This window comes from Wolffia australiana, chromosome 13, assembly GCF_029677425.1.
Source record: "Wolffia australiana isolate 7733 chromosome 13, ASM2967742v1".
Lineage (NCBI taxonomy): Eukaryota > Viridiplantae > Streptophyta > Magnoliopsida > Alismatales > Araceae > Wolffia > Wolffia australiana.
The window spans coordinates 14,467,599-14,489,695 of NC_135847.1; the positions used below are offsets into that span (position 1 = coordinate 14,467,599).

The window sequence follows — 22,097 nt, forward strand, 5'->3', positions numbered from 1 at the left end:
TATTTAATTTCGATGCTCAGTTTGCTGTATTGAAAATCGCAACAATGACATCATTTACTCACTACAGAGGCAAAGAAATATTTTAAATAACCATTTTACTTATACGCATTTTAATCAAATATTAATTAGATATATTTTTCTTCATCGAACAGAATCTTTCCATCTTTGGGCCTCCCAAAGTGTTCAGCGGATCGAAGGAACGCCGATCGGACGGTTGATATGGAGGCGCATCTATCGGACGGTGGAGATCGATATAGCCGTTGCCAATTATAACGCTCCAAATTTTCAAACCCCGGCCCCTCACCTCCCTTTTTAAATTTCACTCGCTCCATTGCGAAGATACAGACACAAAGAGAGAGAGAGAGAGCGAGAGCTTAGGAAGATAGAGAGAGAGACCCAGAGAGTGAGAAACCTAGAGAGAGAGACCCAGCAAGTGAGAAACCTAGAGAGAGACCCAGCAAGTGAGAAACCTAGAGTGAGAAGCCTAGAGAGAGACCAGAGAGACCCAGGGAGTGGGAAACCTAGAGAGAGAGACCAAGAGAGTGAGAAACCTACAGAGAGACCCAGAGAGAGAAACCTAGAGAGACAGACCCAGAGAGAGAGAAACCTAGAGAGAGAGACCCAGAGAGAGAAACCTAAAGAGAGACCCAGAGAGAGAAACCTAGAGAGAGAGGCCCAGAGAGAGACCTAGAGAGAGAGACCCAGAGAGAGACCTAGAGAGAGAGAGGCCCAGAGAGAGACCTAGAGAAAGAGACCTAGAGAGAGAAAAACCTAGAGAGAGAGAGGTAGAGAGATACCTAGAGAGAAAGAGAGGTGTAGAGGGAGAGGGTAGAGAGGAAGAGGTAGAGAGAAAGGGTAGAGAGAGAGAGGCCTAGAGAGAGAGAGAAGGGTAGAGAGAGAAAGACCTAGAGAGAGAAGTACAGAGGTAGAGAGAGAGAGAGAGAGGATGGATGAGGAGATGGTGGCGATGGTCAGAGTGATAAAGGGAGGAAGAACCCTGAAGAACATCTTCCTGAACGAGCCGCCGTCGGAGGGAAATCCGAACGAGGAAAACGCGGAGGTGAAGATCCTCGTCGGCCGCCATCCCGACTGTCACCTCGTCGTCGATCACCCCAGCATCAGCCGATTCCACCTCCAGATCTCCGTCCTCGCATCTTCCCGCAATATCTCCGTTCTTGATCTCTCCTCCGGTACCACAAATCTTCCCTCCGATCTTCGATTTCTTCCTCGTTTTTCTTCATCCGAATCATCCGCGATGAATTTCTTCGTCCTTTTTTTTGGATTTCTGCAGTTCATGGGACCTGGATCTCCGGGAACAAATTACAGCCGAAGATCGCCGCGGAAATCTCCGCCGGCGACACGATGAGGATCGGCGCGTCCTCGCGGATCTACGAATTCGACTGGATTCCTCTCAGGAACGCGCTTGAGTTGGAGAATCCTCCGGCAGAGAAATTTGAGGTAGATTCTTCTGGATTTTCCTTGATCTGGAACTCGTGATCCGACTCTGATCCTTTTTTTTATTTGCGTAGTTCGAAGATGGATCGAACTGTGCGTTTGAATCGGAAAATCCTTCGTTTGAGCAACTCGAGGTCTGTTTTTCGAATTACCAGGCAAGTTCTTCTCATCAGAAATTCATCATCCGACTCTTCTTCTTTCTGAACAGGTGGACGACGGATCGAACTGTTCGTTTGAGACGGAGAACATTTCAGCAGAGAAACATGCGATTAGTTCGCCAGTTCATCAGGCAATTTCTTCTAGATTCTTCATCAAATTCTTCTAGATTCTTCATCCGCCTCTCTCGCGATTATCAGCAACTGAGTGATCTGACTCTGATCATCTTTCTGAACAGTTGGACGATGGATCAAGCAGTGCGTTTCAGACGGAGAACACTCTGCCAGAGAAAATTGTGACTAGTTCACCTGTTTATCAGGCAAATTCCTCTAGACTCTTCACCAAATTTTCTAGACTCTTCATCAAATTCTTCTAGATTCTTCATCAAATTATTCAAGATTCTTCATCCGCCTCTCTCGCGATTATCAGCAACGAGTGATCTGACTCTGATCATCTTTCTGAACAGTTGGACGACGGATCGAACAGTGCGTTTGAGACGAAGAATCCTCCAGCGATGCTCCTAGAACCAGTTTCGCAGAATCATCAGGCAAAATCTTCACCAACTCTCTGTCATTGTTCCTTCTCGCGATCTTCTTCTAATCTGACTCCGATTATTCTTACTCCACAGTTCGATGATATCGTGATCACCGGGAAAAACCAAATCCAAAAATCTCCATCGCCGGAAGAACCAAATCCAATTCTTCTCCTCCAAACAACCCACTATCAAGAACAAGAGGAAAAACAGAAGCCGATCCGGCGCGAGTTGAGAAAAACCCAATCTGTCAGCGTTCTTCGCGTTCACACAGGCAGGAGCAGAGACAAATCTCTCAATCCTCCGGCACTCAACCCACCAAGAGACGAGGACGAAGACGAAGAGAACATCTGCAAGACTCTTTTCAGAGATCCGGGCATGGAGACGGAGAAGAAATCTAACGAAGATGAAGAGGAATTCCTCTCGGATAAGGAGAATTGCAAGCCGCAAGCTACCAGAAGCGAAGAACAAGACAGGAAACCGCGCAGAAAGATTAAGAAGATGGTTGAAAGAGGAGGAAGAGTGCCATTCCAGCCGTTGATGGAAAACCCAGCAAACATGCAATCTCATAATTTAGCAAAGGAGAAGGTACCCATCATGGAGAAATCTACTGGGTTGCTGAAGAGTCCGAGAAGAAGATGGATTATGATTGTTGATACGAGCTGCTTCCTGGATGAGGAATCGAAGAAGGCTCTTCGGCTGCTTGAAGGCGTACGCGGCACCCGTTTAATCGTTCCTAGAATGGGTACGTGAAAAGACAATTCTACCCTCCACTATCTTCCTATCTGGATGACGATGACGATGACGATGATGAAACTATCATCGGTATCTTCTTCCTCGCCAAGCTGACACTGATAATGATAAAATCGTCGTCGATTCTACTGATAGGATGACGATGACGGAAAGTTGCTGCCTTTGTTAAAGCTGTGGTAGTCTACGTTCGTCGAGTCCCGACGACGTAGACGACTGGTTCTGGTTGACAGATATACATTCGTGTCCACCCGTTGACGGGAAGTTTACGTCAATCACCATCACAAATGCGTCAAAGTTCACAGTTTGAAGTTTGACGCCATTCTACATCGATTTGGGTCATCCCGTTGACGAAACGTTGACATTAATCAAAATGAAAGAGTCATCGTCGATCAGCGAGTTGGACTTTGCCAACTGCTTTAACTGTTAGTGTGAGGGTCATCTCGTTGACGGGTCATGGACGTCAACCATAATGAAAGAATCATTGTCAAACAGAAAATTTGGACTTTAATGCCTGTCCATATTTTCTTGGGTTATCCAGTTGATGGGCATTGATGTCAAACATCTCAAAAGCATCATCTTCAACCAGATAATCTGGACTTTGATGCCTGCCTATATTTTCTTGGGTTGTCCAATTGATGGGCGTTGACGTCAACCATCATGAAATCGTTATCGTCAACCTAAAAGTTGGACTCTGCTGACTGCATACATCTAACAAGGGGCACACCGTTGACGTCTACCATCATGAAAGCTTCAACTTCGAACTAAGTCTATACAGGCCATTCCATTGAAGGGGACGTTGACGTCAACCATAATGAAAGCGTCAACGTCAATAGTTACATTTGGAGTTTGGCGCCTGCCAATGCCAATTTGACGGGCTCATCCCATTGACGAGACGTTGACGTTAGCGATCATGAAACGTCAACGTCAACCAGAAAAGTTGGAGTTTGATGCATGCATGTCGATTTTGGCTCATTCCGTCAATGATATCATCAATCGTTGACGGATACGAGCATTGGATGACGACAGTTGAATATTTGTTTTACTGTTGCAGTGATCAGGGAGCTGGACTGTGTACGACGGAGGGAGGGTCTGTTCCGGAGGGCCAAGAAGGTGTCGCCGGTACTGCAGTGGATAGAAGAGAGTATGGTGAAGACGAGTTGGTGGATACATGTCCAGAGCTCAGCAGAGGAGGTGCCAACGGCGATGACACCGCCGGCAAAGACAGAGACGGAAGGGGCGGCGCCGGGACTGGCAGAGATCCTCTCTCCTACGGCGGATGATCACATTCTTGACTGCGCCTTCCACTTCGGAAGGATCAAGAACGACGGACAGCTCGTCCTCCTCACCAACCAAGTCTCTCTCAAGATCAAAGCCATGGCCGAGGTTAGTGAGAACCATCTCTATCAAACTGCTGACAAGAGATAGATATAGAGGTAGAGCAACAGAGAGAGAGAGAGAGAGTTGGGTAGATGGATAGTTAGAGAAATACAGAGAAAAATAGAGTTTGGTAGATGGACAGTTAGAGAGATACAGCAAGAGAGTTGAGATAGGTATAGATAGATAGATAGATAGATAGAGTGAGAACAAAAGAGTAAAGGTAGAGATATGGAGAGAGAAAGAGATAGATATAGAAAGGCAGTGAAAGGCATAGTAAGAAAGAAAGAAAATGGAGAGTGAGATAGGGGGAGATGCAAATATAATTTGAGACACAGACAGATAAAGAGCGAAAAAAATGCAAGTCAGACAGAAGTCGATATTGAGCAGTGTAAGATAAATAGAGATAGATGGAGTGACAAGACTGATAAAGAGGACATTTAGAGAGAAAGAGTTGCCTAATTTTTGTGGTTTCTTGTGGATGACAGGGGCTGCTATGTGAAACGCCAACGGAATTCAGGGAGAGTCTGATGAACCCATGTTCGGAGAGATTCTTGTGGGCAGAGAGCAGCCCGAGGGGCCTGACCTGGTCCGCCTCCGACGCAACCCTGCCCACAGACGGCTGCCGCAACCACTATTCCCACCGCCTTTCCCAAAACGGCAACGCCGCTGCCGTGAGGTGGCCAGCCAAGGGACCAGCGCCGCGTGCTGAAGGGGCCAGAGGTTTGAAGCTCATCCTGCTTCACCACCCCCACTATGCTCAACCCTACCCCTAGAATTTGTGATCATCCCTATTCCTCACAATTATACTTTTCACTATGTCCTACCATCATCTCAGATCATAATTATAACTACAGTAAACTAAAATTTCGATTCCTAGATTCTCGAGATCAGAATTTCTGGTTGAACTGTCATTAAATCTTTTCTAACCAATGTAGACGGGACTGTGGTCATTGTTGAAGTAAATTCTCACCCAATTTACAATATATTAAACCATGAAAGAGTGGCGTGGCAACTCGTTATTGGATTCTGAGTACATACATTATTTAGGAAAAACATTTATGGAGAGAGTAAGGACTTACACGAAGCTCTCTCTAACTCCCCCTCATCCATGCAGATGATGAGCAAGGCTCGGCGCAACATGAATAACACCTGGTTGTTCTGGGCAAAAAAAGGAGTTGAAAATGTCAGAAATGGCGAAACCCACGATGACCAAGAACTAGAAAAAATGAGGCGCCCAGAGAGTGGAGAGAAAAAAAGTTAAAAGAGGGAGGAATAAGAGAGAGAGACACAAAGTAAAAAGTGAGGAGTAAGAGAGAGAGAGAAAGTTAAAAAATAGAGGAGAGAGAGACAAAGTTAAAAGAGAGGAATAAGAGAAACAAATTTAAAAGTGAGAGGAGTAAGAGAGAGAGAGACAAAGTTAAAAGAGAGGAATAAGAGAAAAAAAATTAAAAGTGAGAGGAGTAAGAGAGAGAGAAAGACAAAGTTAAAAGAGAGGAATAAGAGAAACAAATTTAAAAGTGAGAGGAGTAAGAGAGAGAGAGAGACAAAGTTAAAAGAGAGGAATAAGAGAAACAAATTTAAAAGTGAGAGGAGTAAGAGAGAGAGAGAGACAAAGTTAAAAGAGAGGAATAAGAGAAACAAATTTAAAAGTGAGAGGAGTAAGAGAGAGAGAGAGACAAAGTTAAAAGAGAGGAATAAGAGAAACAAATTTAAAAGTGAGAGGAGTAAGAGAGAGAGAGAGACAAAGTTAAAAGAGAGGAATAAGAGAAACAAATTTAAAAGTGAGAGGAGTAAGAGAGAGAGAGACAAAGTTAAAAGAGAGAGGAGTAAGAGAGAGAGAGAGACAGATAAAAGAGAGAGGAGTAAGAGGGAAAGAGAGACAAAGTTAAAAGAGAGAGGAGTAAGAGGGAAAGAGAGACAAAGTTAAAAGAGAGAGGAGTAAGAGAGAAAGAGACAAAGTTAAAAGAGAGAGGAGTAAGAGAGAGAGAGAGAGACAGTTAAAAGAGAGAGGAGTAAGAGAGAGAGAGAGAGAGACAAAGTTAAAAGAGAGAGGAGTAAGGGAGAGAGACAAAGTTAAAAGAGAGAGGAGTAAGAGAGAGAGAGACAAAGTTAAAAGTGAGAGGAGTAAGAGAGAGAGAGACAAAGTTAAAAGTGAGAGGAGTAAGAGAGAGAGAGACAAAGTTAAAAGAGAGAGGAGTAAGAGAGAGAGAGATAAAGTTAAAAGAGAGAGGAGTACGAGAGAGAGAGACAAAGTTAAAAGAGAGGAGTAAAAGAGAGAGAGACGTAGTCAAAAGAGAGAGGAGTAAGAGAGAGAGAGAGACAAAGTTAAAAGAAAGAAAGAAATTTAAAAAAGAAAAGTAAAAATGAGAGAGAGAGTGAAAGAGAAAAGGGAGAGATGAGAAAATTAATAGAGAGAGATGACAATGATGATGATGATGATGATGATGATGATGATGACGATGATGATGATGATGACGATGATGATGATGATGATGATGATGACGATGATGATGATCATGATGATCATCATCGTGGCAACGGTGATCATGATGGCTATGAAAACCCTACAATACAGGGCATGCAATCAAAGATAATGAGAAAACATTTGCAGAAAATATTGATAATTGCTCAGTTAATCACAGGGGACGTTTGAAAAAAATGACCCTTGGAGATAGGTCAGGATTTCGCGAGTCCTCTAAATCAGCAGAAGAAAATAAAAACATCCAGAAAATCATGGGTAGGCGGTACTCTTAGAAAAGAATTACGTTCTTAACAATCAGGAAAAATATTTCTTGGAAAACAAGACATTTTTGTAGCCTCACGTTCAGTACAAAAGAATTATAGCCATCATCCTTTTCAGAATTCATTTTTCTAAAGAAAAAAAGGAAGATCACCCTAAATCGGTGATAAACCTACCTTTTCAAAATTCATGAATCTAATTTTCCTTCCTGGTTTTATCTATCAAATTTTTTTTTTTTGAAATTTTGAACTGCGATCACATGCCCATGCTGTGGTCACCATTTATCTATCAAATACTATTTCGGTCTCTTTTCTAATGCACAAGGTAGAACATTCACGAGCAGAGATGTCGTGTATCTCTCTTAACGTTTCGCTAGACATGATCCCAGACGTTTTTCACTCATAAACCCAATAATAAATTGTTCCTGGATACGTAAAATACTAAAAATGAAATAGAATACGAGAAAAGTGAGAAACCCGATTAATTTACAGCAACAATGTGAGAAAATGTCAATTTCTTTGAAAAAATAAGACAAGATGTCAATAATTGACAAGAACGGTCCAATCATCGCATGAAACATAGTAAACGGGCAAAAACAAGAAGAAAGAAAGGTTCATCCAAATTTTCCTTCCTAATTTGATCTACTAAGGGAACTCCTCCACCAGAACTTATTTTTAGTCTATTTCTATAATTAGGAGATTGTTTTCAAACTAAGTTCAAGACCCCAACATCAAACCGATCGAAGCTTTGAAACTCAGTTAATTAAATAGCAAAATAGAATCTGCGGTCAAAATCTGAAAGGAATGACGAGAAGTCATTTCTTGATGCGTCGAAGTAGAATATTCGGATGTAAATATATTGAGATAATATTCTTAATGCACGACATGATTTCTTCATGATCGGATTGATCACTGTTCCCGGGTGATCTCACCTCTTTCTTCATGAATTCTCTCATAACGATGAGCTAGACAAGATGACAGACAATATTCTTTTAGAATCCCAATACTAAATTCTTTGCTTAGATAGATCAACAAAAATTTCAAAGAGAAGAGAAGAAAAAAAGATAGATAAACAGCAACGATGCGAGAATATGCCAATAATCGACAATAACGGCCCACTCATAAAAAAAAACAATAAACCACCAAAAAGAAGGAAAAATAAATTTAATCCCACTCGTTATCTCGGCAACTTGCTGCGACGTAAGCTTTGCAGAGAAGCCACTGACTGCAGACTTGTAGCTGTAGACGAGAGCCTCCCTAGCCGCTTCCTCGCTGCCAACACAAAAACCGCAATCCAAATCATTCAAAATCGTAAATTAAACAACAATAAAACAACATGATCAAAAGAAAATCAGCCGAGGAAGCGACTATACCTTCCGAGAACGGAAGTGAGGGTTTTCACATGATATGCCTCTGGATCACCATCCTTGGGACTCTCCGTGTACACGATATGCACAGCCGCATCATCCATTGAAATCACCGCTACAGACGCGCTCACCAACGAGAACAAGCAGCAGACAAAGAAGAGATTCGAACGCATCCTCGCTTTCTCTCGATCCCCTTCCCTCTCTACACCGTCTTCAACACGGGGCGGTCGTCGTCTATTTTAATCTTGTTTGCCGGCTCAACCTTAAAAGTCGTAACAGCAAGGCTTATATAGTAATCTCCTGGAAATTTCCAGCCACATGCACAATTAGTTGTTGTGCTTCTCTAATTAAAGATGGGTTAAGGATGAAACTTTGTTAATTATGTTCTACTTGGGCAGGATTGCTGAATTCTTGTGTCTTTTTTCTTTAACCCTTTCCAGATGATTATGCTCCAACGGTCAGATCACGGCCATGTGTCTCTTTTGACTGTTTATCATCGATTGTAGGATGGATGATGGACAACCATCGGTACCGTCTGAATCCATCATTCGTCATCGTCCGGACTGAGGATGACTGAATGGAGTCATTTCAGTCATCAGTAATAGGCTTGTCGGACAGATGATGGACTGCCATTCGTTCCATCCATTTTTGTCCTCTATAATCGTGCAGAGCAATAGATGGATGATTGTGCGAATTGAATTCAGTCATCAGTCATCATTCTTCCGTCACCCGTCACAGATTGACAAAAATGATGCGACATATGATGAGGATGACTGATGAATTTAGGACGATGGAAATATGAAATAATATATTAAAATGTAAATAAAATATAAAAGTAACTATGTAGACGGAGAATATGGGGAGGACGATCGCTGACGACAAAGATGACTACTGTGGATGATGGCCAACGATGATAGGAATGAGGATCATTGACGATAAACACCAACAATGAGAGTAGACAATTGGTGACAATGGGGACGACAACCGCTGATGATGCAGGCGATGACCATAAATGCTGGGGATGATGATAATTGACGATGCATACCATGGCCTCTACTAACGGGGATGGCTAGTGTGTAGAATGAGAACAACGACCGTCACCAACATGGGGATGACCACCGAAGACAGGATCAAGTAGCCTGGGTGACAACGACGATGGCCATTAGCAATGCAAACAATGATCGCTGATGATGCATACATCAATCATAGACAACAGGGATGACTACTATGGATGTCGGTGGCGATGACTGATGATGATAGAGTTAGCAACGACGAGGACAACGAAATAGAAGTTGACTGACGATGACATGACAACGACCATCCATGAGGGATAGGATGACTGATGACGACAAGGAATGACAATGACGATGAGGATGATGACGACGATGAGGGGGACAAAGACGACAAAGAGAGGACAACTATTGTTGACCACATGGACGATGATCGACGATGAGGGGAGAACCATTACCAATGTTGGGGACAATGACTGTCAAAAAGGGATACTACAATCGCCAATGAGGGGGAGAATGATCGTCGATAAGCATAATGGTGACCGTGAACAAGAGGAATGAAGACCATGGAAGACAGGTGCTGATCGTCGATGACGAAGATGATGACCATGGATGAGGGGATGAAGACAGTTGATAACGATGATTGTTGTCAACTGAGTGGAGAAGATGATTGTCATGAATGGGATGAGACAGTGGATGGGGATGATGCTATTCTTGACTCTGACGAAGACCATTGTAGACGAGGATGATGATCATCATCAACAGAGTAGTGATTGTCGTCAACTGGGATAATGACCATTGTTGAATGACAATCGTCATCAATGGCAATGACGATGGTTGTTGATAGAGCTGCAATTTGTCAAAATATTTGTTGTCCACATCTCTCTCTATTACTATCTCTATCACTCTCTCTGTCCCTCTCTCTCCCACACTTTTTTTCTCTCTCTCTCTCTCTCGCCCCTACTTCCACACTTGCTCACTGTCTCTATTTCTCTCTCTCTCTCTCTCTATCTATCTCTCTCCCTCCCTTCCTGTCTTTCTTGCTCCCATCTCTCGCTCTCCCTCTCTCATTCTTTCTCTCTCGCACACTTTCTCACTTACTGCCCATCTCGCTCACTCACTCTTTGTCTCTCTCTCATGCCATTTTCTCGCTCTCTCTCCCCTCACACTCTTTCTCTCACACAATATCTGTTTTTTCTTTTGTTCTCTCTCTTTCTCTATCTTGCACACACTCTCTCTATTGCTCTATTTATATCTCTTGCTCTCTCTCACTCTTTATGTCTCTTTTAAATCTCTCTTTCACATGCTCCCTCATTCAGTCTTTGTGTCTCTTTTGCTCTCTCCTTCTCTCTCTCTCTCTCTCTCTCTCTCTTTCTCTCTCTTTCTCTCTCTCCCTCTCTCCCTCTCTCCCTCCCTCTCTCTCTAGCGGGATCTCATCCTCTCTTTACACATTTAGTATACTCTGTCATCCATCTGCTGTCATCTGTTCTATTTTTCATCATGTATGAATGGCAGAACGAGACTGATGACCCAGTTGCGATGATTATGACATTACGTATTAATGACACCACAAAAAAAAGTAAATGATGCGGATGGATGACTGAACAGATGTTTGTTCATTCCCCTTTCTTACGTCTACAAATGTCATCCATCTTTCATCCAAAAAGCCTAATCAATCATCAGCCATATGTTTGAGATGAGGGATGATGATGATAGAAAGGACATACAACTGACTGAGGATGACTGATGATAACTGGATGGCAGAATTATGAGGAATAAATTAGATTAATAATTTTTTCAAAATCTACATCATAAATTGTATGTAATATATTAAAATTTAAAACTTATGTGCTCAAAAATTATTATAGCTGTCATAAACAATGTTGATGACTGTTGATGATGAGGACATTGACAATTGTCATCAATGAAGACAACAATGACAATGACCATGACACTAACGGTGTCTACAACTGATGTCTATGGGGTCAATGGCATAACAATTGTCGTAGATGGGATTGATGACCATGATGGTAGTTTGACAGAGACAACGGGTATTATTGACGGGATGAAGGCTGTCATTGAGGTGGATGACAATTGTTGTCGTTAATGAGGACCGAAATTGCATTCTGTGAGGAGAACAATCATGAAGACTGTCACAGATGAAGGTGATGATAAGTACCACCGTTGTTGATGATGACTAGAACTGTTGACATTGAGAACAATGAATAATGACTACAATCATTCTTGATGGTGATGGTTGTCAATGAAAAGATGTTGGGTTGTAGGTCTTTTTTTTTATTGGCAAAATCATGGTGCTGGGTACGTCCAACCCTGTGGTTGTGCCCGTAGACCGATCCATTCATGCCCTGGATGCCACCCAAGGGGTGTTTATTGATAAAATGTGGTGTTTTTTTATCATTTTTGGGCGTGGAGTGAGCGTACATGTCCCAAATACACACAGACCCTACTTGCTCACGCCCATGTTGCAAGAAGGGAAAAGTACATAGGTGTTACCTAGTGAGGTCCGAGAGATGGTCACTCGTGCCAACAGGAGATGGATGAGCCCTCATCCCGATGCAAAAGTGTGGAGTGTGCAGTCCGGCCCGCCGATCACAGATGTCATCGTGGAGGTGCGCGACTTGACGAACTATCAGGCGAGAGGGTGAGCTCTCCCGCCTCGAGCTCTCTATGCTATATGCCACTCCCGCGGGCCTTCCTTTGATAGTGTGCGGTGCGTACTAAGGGCCGACAAGCCAAGGTGTTCAACATAATAGCATCCACGAGCTGTTGGAGGGAGTTCCTACTAAGAAAGGAAAAGGGAGCAAGGGTTTGTGTGTGTACTGCGTGGTTGGCAAGGGCATCTGTTGTCTGATTTATCTCGTGCAGCTGGTGACGGATACTAGTTGTGTAGGGGCGGCACCGCATGATGTCCTGCCATATGCATTGCAGTCGCCACTGAGAGCATTTTACTGCACGAAGCATGTCAACTAATACCTTTGAGTCTAATTCTACGACGATATCGTGAATGTTTCATTCCTCTCATAGGAGTAAATCATCATGTTTCGCCATGGCCTCGGCTATTGTATTAGTTTGTATGTCGTAAAAAAGAGGAGAAAGCAAAAAGAATACTCCATGTATGATCCCGTAGGATACCACCTCCCCCTACTGGCCCAAGGTTCCCTTTGAGGATGCCGATTGGCGATGGGTGCCAACGAACAATCTATAGCTGAATGCAGATGGGGCCGAGGGTTATCGAGATACTCCAAAATCGAAGGAGGTTGTCGGCTAGGGCTGAGCTATGGGCATGAGGTGGTAAAAGGTGATGTGTACGCCGTATCTATTACTTGACTTGTCGCATGATATCCAAGTCGCAGACGGGAGTTTCTGCAAAACAAGAAGAATTTCGGTCTATTCAAATCTCCCATAGCAGGTAAGCTATGGTGACGTGTAGGAGGGAGCTTCATTTGTAGCGTGTTGGCAAGAGATACATCTTGCCAAAACACTCTAACAATGTCAGAGTAGTGAAGGTACCGAGAAGTGGACGCCAATGGTGTGTGATTTGGCGCCAACAAGCTAGAGTTGTCTCACTATGGAAGAAAAGGTGCTCTATAGTCTCAACCTGGGGAGATGTGGGGCAATAATGGCAACATGAACAGAGAGATTGACAGATATGGGTCGCTCGATCATCAGTCGGGAGGCCACAATGTAAAAGTCTCTAAAGGAAGGAGACACGAGCAATGATCGTCGGATGTCAGATTCAGCAACCCCAGTGCTGGGAGGGGGATTTCTCACCGAAATGCTCCCAAGAAGAGTGGCAAGAGAATGACCCATCAAGGGTAAGCGTCCAAATAGGATGATCCTGAGTGGGCATGCAAAATACCTTGAATATAATCAAAACAACATCATTAAAATTATGGAATCGAGTTACCTGAGCACGGATCATTCCATGATTCTTTGGATCCTCTAGTGAGACATGTTGAGCTACTCAAGTGTGCAACCACTAAACATATTCACACGAACCTTGTCTTGTCAAATATCTTACTTTCTCTTAATGATCATTTTTCATACTTTGTCTTCATCTTTAAGTCATCTCAATCACATTAGGAATGGAGATGAGCGGTGGAGAGAAGGGAGAAGAAGGGGACGAATGCTAAGAAACTCTGGCCTTGGAGAGTTTCTTTTAGGGTATTCACCTAATTGTACTTATGTGTATTTTCATAAAATCCCACACTTAGGGTATGATCATTTGTTAAACCCTAATATGTCATCCGAGTTAGTACTAATACATTTGTAAATCCTCGTGGAACTCTTCTTCAATATTTCACTGCCTTGGTAAGGACTTCATCACATTGTCTTCTTTGAGTCATCTCCTCTTATACTGTAGGAGGACAATCCCATCTTGACCAGTCGATGATATTTTTGAACTTCTTGATGCACCCAAATGAAGACTGTAGAATTCTATGATTAGAAACTCATAGACAATAATCAGAGTACAAACGCCCATCCACACAATATCATTGACGTCTCAAGTCTAAGGATGACTTACACAACCATTATGTAAACCAATCTAATTGACAGTTTGGTATTAAACATTAAGGATTTGTGAGGATAAATTTAGTGAACTGTTTCCACTAAAGAGCACCCACTATCTACCATTAGTGTCTCCACATTAATGGCCACGGGACCAGCCATACCAAATTTAGTGAGACTAGATAGTGATAAAAAATTCTCTCGGGACACTTTGATGTCCTTCTCGAGTATCCTTTGGATATGAGTACTTATAAGACATGCTTAAAGACCAGTGATACCGTTATTATTATCTAATCATAATTCACTAAGTTTGATTATGTATTCATTTGCCTCATTATGAGCATCACACGTACACTATAATAAATGCATACTATAAATAAACTTGGAGAAAGATATAGAATGATGGACTGGATTGCCAATCACACATATTTCCATCATAATGATGATTATAAGGATCATCATTTCTCCAATGATGATAATTAGCAATGGTGAGAATGATGAACAACCACCAACATTGTTAAAAACTATGGTCATCAATGATATTAACCATGAACATTGTTAATGATGCTAATCAATTATGACATTTATTAGAAATGATAAGAAAGATGAGAGCAACCACATTTGATGATGATGACAATAGGTACTGATGACATTGACAATGACATCAACTACCATCATTTTGCTGGTAATGACAATGGGTATGATTAGGACGATGAACAATTGTTTGGTATAATCACATTGGTTATCAATTGTCTTTAAGAATATGTTATAAATATTCGTATTCAAAGGATATTCAATAAGGACATCAAAGAATCCCAAGAGAATAACATTATCTTGTCTCACGCATATGATAAGTATAGATGGTTCCCTAACCATAAGTGTGGAGACACTACAGATATATATCAGGTGCTCTATAGTACAAAGAGCTCATTCAATTTATTGGTTCAGTTCCCTAAATGATACTATACCAGCGTGTCAATCAAGTTGATTCTTGTCATGATTATGTGGTCCTTAAGCATGAGACACCAAAGGCGTCATGTGGATGAACAGTTGTACTTTGACTATGTCTTACGAGTTCCTAATCATGAAATTCTAAACATTTTTAGTTCAAGTGCATCAGGAAGTTCAAAAATATGATTGAGTGGTCAAGATGGGTTCATTTGCCCTCCGTTTAAGAGGACACAACTCAAGGAAGATGATGTGATAAAGTGATGTAATACGATGATTGTGCTGCGACTGGACGACTCATATTACATCATAGGAGCGAAGACGAGTTGAATTCGTGAATGATTATATGAAAGGGATGTCGATTTTAAAACCCCGATGAGCAATATGGACGGTTATGAATGAGGATTTGATGGTCCAAGTCGTCCACTAAGGAAAATATTGATCAGATTAGACTCCCAATGACCCTTAAGACCTCGTAAAATGACTACGGTGGGAGGAGCGTCTAACAGCTCTGTTGTGTTCCAAGCCTAAGGCGAGTGAGTAATCGTGTACCGTAAAGAAATCCTATCTCTCGACAAGTGGCTAACCTATGCGATATCGTCTTGATTTTAGGCAGAGGAATTAATAGGTGATGACGGCATTGCAGTAGGTAATAATACTGGAAAATAATGGAAGAGAGACGAATAGGGTTGGTAAGGCGAAGCGGTGCAGGGCGCGTGGGCGGGGGCGCTTGTGCACGGCCGTTGGTAAGGCGAGCAACGTTGGTGAAGGGGGCACGCGAGCGAGGGCACCTGTGCGCGGCCGTTGGGAAGGCGAGTGGCGGCGTTGCAAGGTGCGCGGGGCGCCACGCGACCGGTTGGAAGGCGAGCGGCGGCGGTGCAAGGCGCGTGGGCTGGGGCGCCTGCGTGCGACGGCGGGAGAAGGCGCGCGGGCGGGATGCTTGCGCGCAGCTGAGCCTGGCGCGTCGACAGACAGCTGCGTGCGGCGGTGGGGCAGGGGGGCGGGCGGAGGCCTGCGCGCGGTAGTAGGCAGGGGTGACGGCGGTAGAAGGGCTGCAATCCCCAAGAAGAGGATGTTCTTGAAGGATAACCACCCAAGAACCCAATGGGAATGGGGAAATTTCTTGATCTTCTTGGAGATTTCTGGCAGCTAGGGGTGGCGGATCCTGGCGGGTGGGTTGACAGTAGCGTCCTCTGAGTAGTCTCAACAAGGAACTGCAGACGACAACACCCCTGAAAGCGGCAAATCTTGAATCTTCAAACAACCTCGGAGTAGTCTCAACGAAGAAGTTTTCGGGCTCCAAGAAGTGATGAGTCTTGAATCTTTAACTCTCGGCCTCAGAGTAGTCTCGACGAGGACGGGTGAGCATGAAGTCACGGAGTAGTCTCAACGTGAAGACGTGGGCTCTAATCCACGGAGTAGTCTCGACGTGGAGCGAGGACAGCCACCTCTCTCTCTACACTCTAATTCCTATCTAACGCTAAGATAGAACGAAGAGACAAGTTTTTGATTTTTTCAACAAATTGCCTACCTTTCACTTGGGCATGCTATCCCCTTATATAGTGAGGATAGGTGCCAAGTGAGGTTGCGGAGGGGACGAACTGTCGTGAGACGTGGTTCGGCCTCTCTTTAACGGTTCAAGCAAAGGAATACATAACACGAACGAGGCCCAAAACACCAGCCTAGTCTGTAAAATCCAAGAATAAAAATTACATAAAGACAAAACAAATAAAAGACAAAAATAGAGGATGCTTACGCGGGGTACTTAAGCCCCGGATGGCGAGCATCGGCGCGAGCAGCCCGGCGTGGTTGGACTCGTCCCGTCCCGGCGTCAGCTGGATGGTCCCCCATCATAGAGCCCATGGCCGAAACAATGACATATTATAGAAGATTTGCCCCATGATTTCCACAAGCATCAACACTAACTCAATTGACCAGTTAGGGTTGGACACTTGACCATACTAGAATAGCATCATGTGGATCTGGGACTGTAAGATGCTCCTTTGTATCTTGTGCGTTAGGTGTAATTTTAGCACCCCACGGGCCAGAGTGTCAACATGTTCATTGGGTTGAATCAATCTATCATTAATGAATCTATGTGATGATATATTGAATTAATTTGGAAGGCCAATGAAGGTTATTAGAGTCATTACCCAAACTAATACATGTGCCTCTATAGTCACACATAATTGGTCTTATAAATGTCAGAATAGATAATTAAATTTGGGGGCTTTTACATAAAACCTCACTTAGTAAAAATAAGGGGAGGGCTTGAAAGAAAGTCACCCAGGTGATAACTTACAAATTATAATGTATAATTGATGAATATGACATTATATTTATGTGTTTTAATGGCCATATTTGCATGCTATCATATATAAATGGAGATAAATAACTTACACTTTGATTTTATTATTGTTTCCAATTTTTTTAGTATTTTTTACATGGTATTTGACCTCTTTTCATTGAATAAATATTTTTTACAAGGATTAGAATACTTGGATAAAGGTTGGTAAGGGTTTTACTAATTTTCTGGAATTTTTCCATATGTTTTAATAATTTTCTGTCTAGTGTTTAGCCAATAAATGATTTTTAAGAATGAAAAGAATACATTTTATTATTTATTTAGTATTTAAAATATGATTTTTATTAAACTTATGGCATCCACGTCATTCTCTCGAAAATTCAGGCGAATGATTGGAAGTGCCAAGTAAGTCAATGATAGGCTTATTATGGCATCTCGCATCGCGCGCGGTGGGCGAGAACAAGAAAAAAATAAGTTTTTTTAATGATTCCTTTTGTGCAATAAATGCATGCAGAGAATCGATCTCCGCATGCATTTATTGAAATAAAATCCTCGTACAGTCGAGTAGCCACGTGCATTGATTGCACGCGGCTACTGACACACGTGCTTTAATTAAAAGGGGAATTTTGCGCTGTATTTAATACATGCCCGTAGTCGATTCGCCGCGTGCATTAAATGCACAAGGAAATCGACTGCGTGTTATTGATTCTCACAAGAAGAAACAAAGTTTCTTTTGTCCTTTTATGCTTTTCTTTATCAAACAAAAATATAGGGTGATGTGGCGTGCTCCTAGTCAATCAAAAGGGCATCTTTTGTCTCTCTATTGACGGCAATGATTCGGCCTTTTGAAGTGAGCAAAACCGTGGCAGCGCACGACCCGAGAATGGGGAAAACGAGGAAAAACATCAGCCAATCAGAAAATGCCATTTTTTGAGATATTTGGAAGAGAGATAAAATATCCAACGGTTGAGATTAAACACCAGTAAAATGATGATATCTTGAGATCTAGCCGCCCGATTGACCTGAAGTTTTGTCTCCCCAAGGATTTGGCCAGGAAAGACACAGGAGTTGCTTTTGAAGTCGACAGATCTTGATTCTGCATTCAATGTTGTAAGTTTCTGATTTGTATTTTGCACTTCTTGAGAGATTCTAAAACGCCTTGGAATGGGCGAAATGTACATGCCCTAGAAGTTGTTTTAAATGAAATTAGCGTTGCAATTTGACTTTGATTCAAGATATGATTTTTAATCTTTAGTTTCAAAAAAAATTTGGAACAATTCTGAATTTTTGGATTTTAAAATTAGTGTCAGATTTCACTTTTCTCCCAAATTCTTCACTTTCTCTCTCTAGGTTAATTCATCTATTTTCTCTCTCTTGATTTCAAAATTGATTATTTGGAAATTTAATTCAATATATAAAAAAAAGTAAATATAAAATTTCATCCAAAAATTCATTCATCTTGAAGTCCAATTTCAAAACCCCCTTCTTGATTATTAATTCCCAATTTTAATTCATAAAAATTGTCTTAAAATTTTATAATAATTGGGAAATTAGTAATCCAAATTAATCTGATCTTATAATTAAAATTATCCTATCTTGAATGTTTTGACTGAAGATATTTAAAATCAAATTTAAGTTTTTAGTAATGTTGATTAATTAAAAACATAATTAAATATAATTAAGGTTTATTAATTACAAAATTAATTCATTCTTAAATTAATGTATTTAAATTTGGATAAAAATTCTTGCTTGTGGCCTCTCTGTGGTTCGACCCCTTGCTTGCTCTATACACTGTATTTAGTGATTAAGGGTATTTATAAATTTTATTGCATAGGTCTAAAAGCCCAAACAACGACGTATTTACACATCATTTTTTGTCTTATCACCGGGCCAGAATTTCTAAGGGCCCTTCCCTTTCTTCTCCCTTCTCCCTCTAATTAATCTCCATTAACGATACAATTTTCACGATATAACGAAGGCATTCGAGTGTGAAAAAGCCTATTTAAGACAAATGATATTTTACATGCCAAGATCATGTGGATATGTGATGTACCACAAATCATGCTTGCAAATCAACATTTTTTAAGCGACATAAAAATGAAGATGCATTTTTATGTTAAATTCCATTTTTATGCAATTATTCATTCATTATGTAAAATGTCCTATTTTTAATGAGTTTTTGCATTACTAAAAAATATGATGAAACTTGTTGATTAAGTAGAGATAATATATATATATATATATATATATTATTAAACAAACAAAAATGGGTTCCCAAAGAGCTGCCAAGAGGCGCGCATCCAAGGCCACATCGCAAGTGCCACGCACAACCACGGCCAAGGCTGTGGCTGCATAGCGGCACCTGCAGGTGCAAGCCAAGGCTGACTACTCAAAGTGGCCCAAGGTAATATCAGACAGTGTCCAAGGTAAGTCATGTTATTTCAATTCATCTACTAATTGATTTCGGCATTTATATACTGCTTGTGTTTTCTAAAAATGACAATATGGGATGTTTAAAACTGAACTTTTTAAAGGCGATCAGGCCGGGCCATAGATGCCAAGAGTGTGATTGCGGCCCATCGGGCTGGGATCCTTAGAAATACAATCAAAACCAGACCGGGCTTTGAGCAAACCCGGCCCAAAACTTGTATCGGTTTGGGCTTTTGTTGAAATAATGATATAATCTTGACCGTCGATCTTCTTTTGGAAGATCGAAAGGTCAAGATCAGTTTTTTAATTCTTTTCTATTTTATTTCCAGGAGAAAACTCAACGCGTAGCGCGCCAACGTATTATATAGTTAGAGAAGGTCGTGCGGTGCAGTGCGAAAATTTGCACCGGGTGTGCAAATTTTTGCACGCGCGAAAGGAACTGTGTGATGTGTGGTGCAGTTTCATGCGGAAACTCGCACCGCACATCGCATGAATTCACACAGCTTGAAGTCGCCAGGCCAGGGTGGCACCGCCGCGTCGCCCAGACGATGGCGTCGGTGTAGACGGCGCCGGCAAGGGTGGCGAACGCACCGCTAGTGGCAACTCCGGCCACCAACACCGGCAGATCTCATTTCTAGCGCAAGGCGTGGAGGAAGGGGGGCCGCGGGCGGAGGAGGGGGGGAGAGAGGGAAGCGGGTGGCAGGGAGGGGCGCGGCAGCAGCGGGTGGGGGTGGGGGGCTGGGCGGAGTGGGGGTAGTTGGCAGAGTAGGGCTGGGGAGAGGGCGGCGGGGAGGGAGGGCGGCAGCAGCGGAGGTTGCGGTGGCCGGGGGAGGAGGTGGTGGGGTGGAGGGTGGGGGGGTGCAGGTGGAGGAGGGCTGGAGAAAGGGGGCGGCGGGGAGGGGCGCGGCGGCAGGGGGGATGGGGTGCACCTTCAAAAAAACATCCGTACAACCACACAAAATCGCACCACAACGACCCTTGTGTGGTGTGCGGCGGTGTGCGAATATTTTGTGCGGTGCGATGCGAATTTCAAACGCACAAAAAAAACGCTCGCACGATTTGAACCTTCCCTATATATAGTTCGAGTGTCAAGAACGGGGGTCAAGAGCCGGTAAGTACATTTTAATTTTTTCTACATATTATATAGTAGATGGATGGAGGAGTCATCTCCTCAATCCATCTCCTTGAAATTGAATTAAATCGATTTCGAGCAAAAGATAGAAAAAGAAAAAAATCTCCATTTAGGCATTTCGACAAAAAAAATTGTGCAAATCCTTCAAAACGATCTTTTAAAAACCATTTTAAATATTTTAAAACAAATTAAAAATATATACAATAAAATTTAGGAAATTATACTTCCTATTTCACACACCTCTTAGATAAAATTACCTAAAAATTTGATTTCGTTCATTATAAAAAAATAATATAAACCCTTATCCTCTTAGGCATTTTATCAAACAGTTTGCGTTCAATATTTGACTCTTACATTTCTCCTACAAATCGGCTTCTCAAAAATACATAAAAATATCCTAAAATCAATAATCACTAGTACCTCTATATAAAATTTGAGGTTGAAATAAATCTTTTGGTGGAGCTTCCTGTATAAAATCACTTATAAATTCTTCCTTGTTCTCTCCTAGATATTAAAGCAAACACCTAGTGGTCTTTGTTTATCAATACTGTGGAAAGTTCCATCGAAATATATTAAAGCTTCACTTAATCTTATTCTAAAGATTCACCATACTTCCTAATTTTCAATGCAGTTGAAGACTAATAATCATTAAATTATCTATTAGTATTTTCATATTAGATCCTTCCTTTTTACTCTCCAACTCATAGTCAATATCAACCCTAAGAGCCAATCCCTGTGGATACAACCTTACTCGACACTATAGAATGCTGAAATTTACAAATTAAAAATTTTATTTGATTGAAGTGAAAATAATAACAACGACACAAAATTAACACCCCATTTTCTCTTTGTAATGACACAAAATACATCAAGAGACTACACAATTGAGCAACTTAAAACATCTCACTTGATTTGATCCATGTTATTTTGAATGCAAATTTGATCCAGTTTGAAATATTTGACTATGTGAATTGCTGTTGTTTCATCCAAAAATAAAACCCAGTGCCCATTTATGCTTGATTTCTGTTATTCATTGAATTGGTGTATCCGATCATTCTTTAGGTTTAGTTTTAAGCAATGCAAGCAAAACCTCCAAATAAACTAAAATTTGGGTTAGAATTAAGTTGTTTGATTTTGATTTGAATCAATAAAATCTATAAGATGATACTCATGTAATAATTCTAGATAGTGGATGAGTATGAGTCATCTCCACTGGGAATATAGCTTAGGAATTAATAATCTCTAGATAGTGATTCATTAGGATTGGAAGGAATACATAGAGGGTATGAGGTAGTGAGGGAATGAATGCTGAGAGATGAGAGGTTTAATATTGATTATTTAGCGAGAATATATCAACAAATGA

The 22,097-nt window shown here is 41.7% G+C and overlaps 2 protein-coding genes across 2 annotated transcripts; one reads left to right on the forward strand and one right to left on the reverse strand.

Annotated features, from left to right (window-relative positions):
- The first annotated feature begins 285 nt into the window (after positions 1-285).
- LOC144711028 (forkhead-associated (FHA) domain-containing protein) lies at positions 286-5,149 on the forward strand. Its single transcript, XM_078584938.1, has 9 exons — positions 286-1,190; positions 1,292-1,458; positions 1,530-1,589; positions 1,664-1,744; positions 1,850-1,930; positions 2,078-2,158; positions 2,240-2,888; positions 3,948-4,279; positions 4,759-5,149. Exons 1-9 carry the CDS (start codon positions 947-949, stop codon positions 5,044-5,046), a joined length of 1,983 nt encoding a protein of 660 aa, XP_078441064.1. The 5' UTR covers positions 286-946; the 3' UTR covers positions 5,047-5,149.
- Positions 5,150-5,223: 74 nt separating this feature from the next.
- LOC144711029 (Proteinase inhibitor, propeptide) lies at positions 5,224-8,641 on the reverse strand. The gene is made up of 3 exons (XM_078584939.1): positions 8,386-8,641; positions 8,187-8,284; positions 5,224-5,431 (listed from the first exon to the last, which is right to left on the reverse strand). The coding sequence occupies exons 1-3, from the start codon at positions 8,550-8,552 to the stop codon at positions 5,376-5,378; spliced, it is 321 nt and encodes a 106-aa protein (XP_078441065.1). The 5' UTR covers positions 8,553-8,641; the 3' UTR covers positions 5,224-5,375.
- Positions 8,642-22,097: the final 13,456 nt, after the last annotated feature.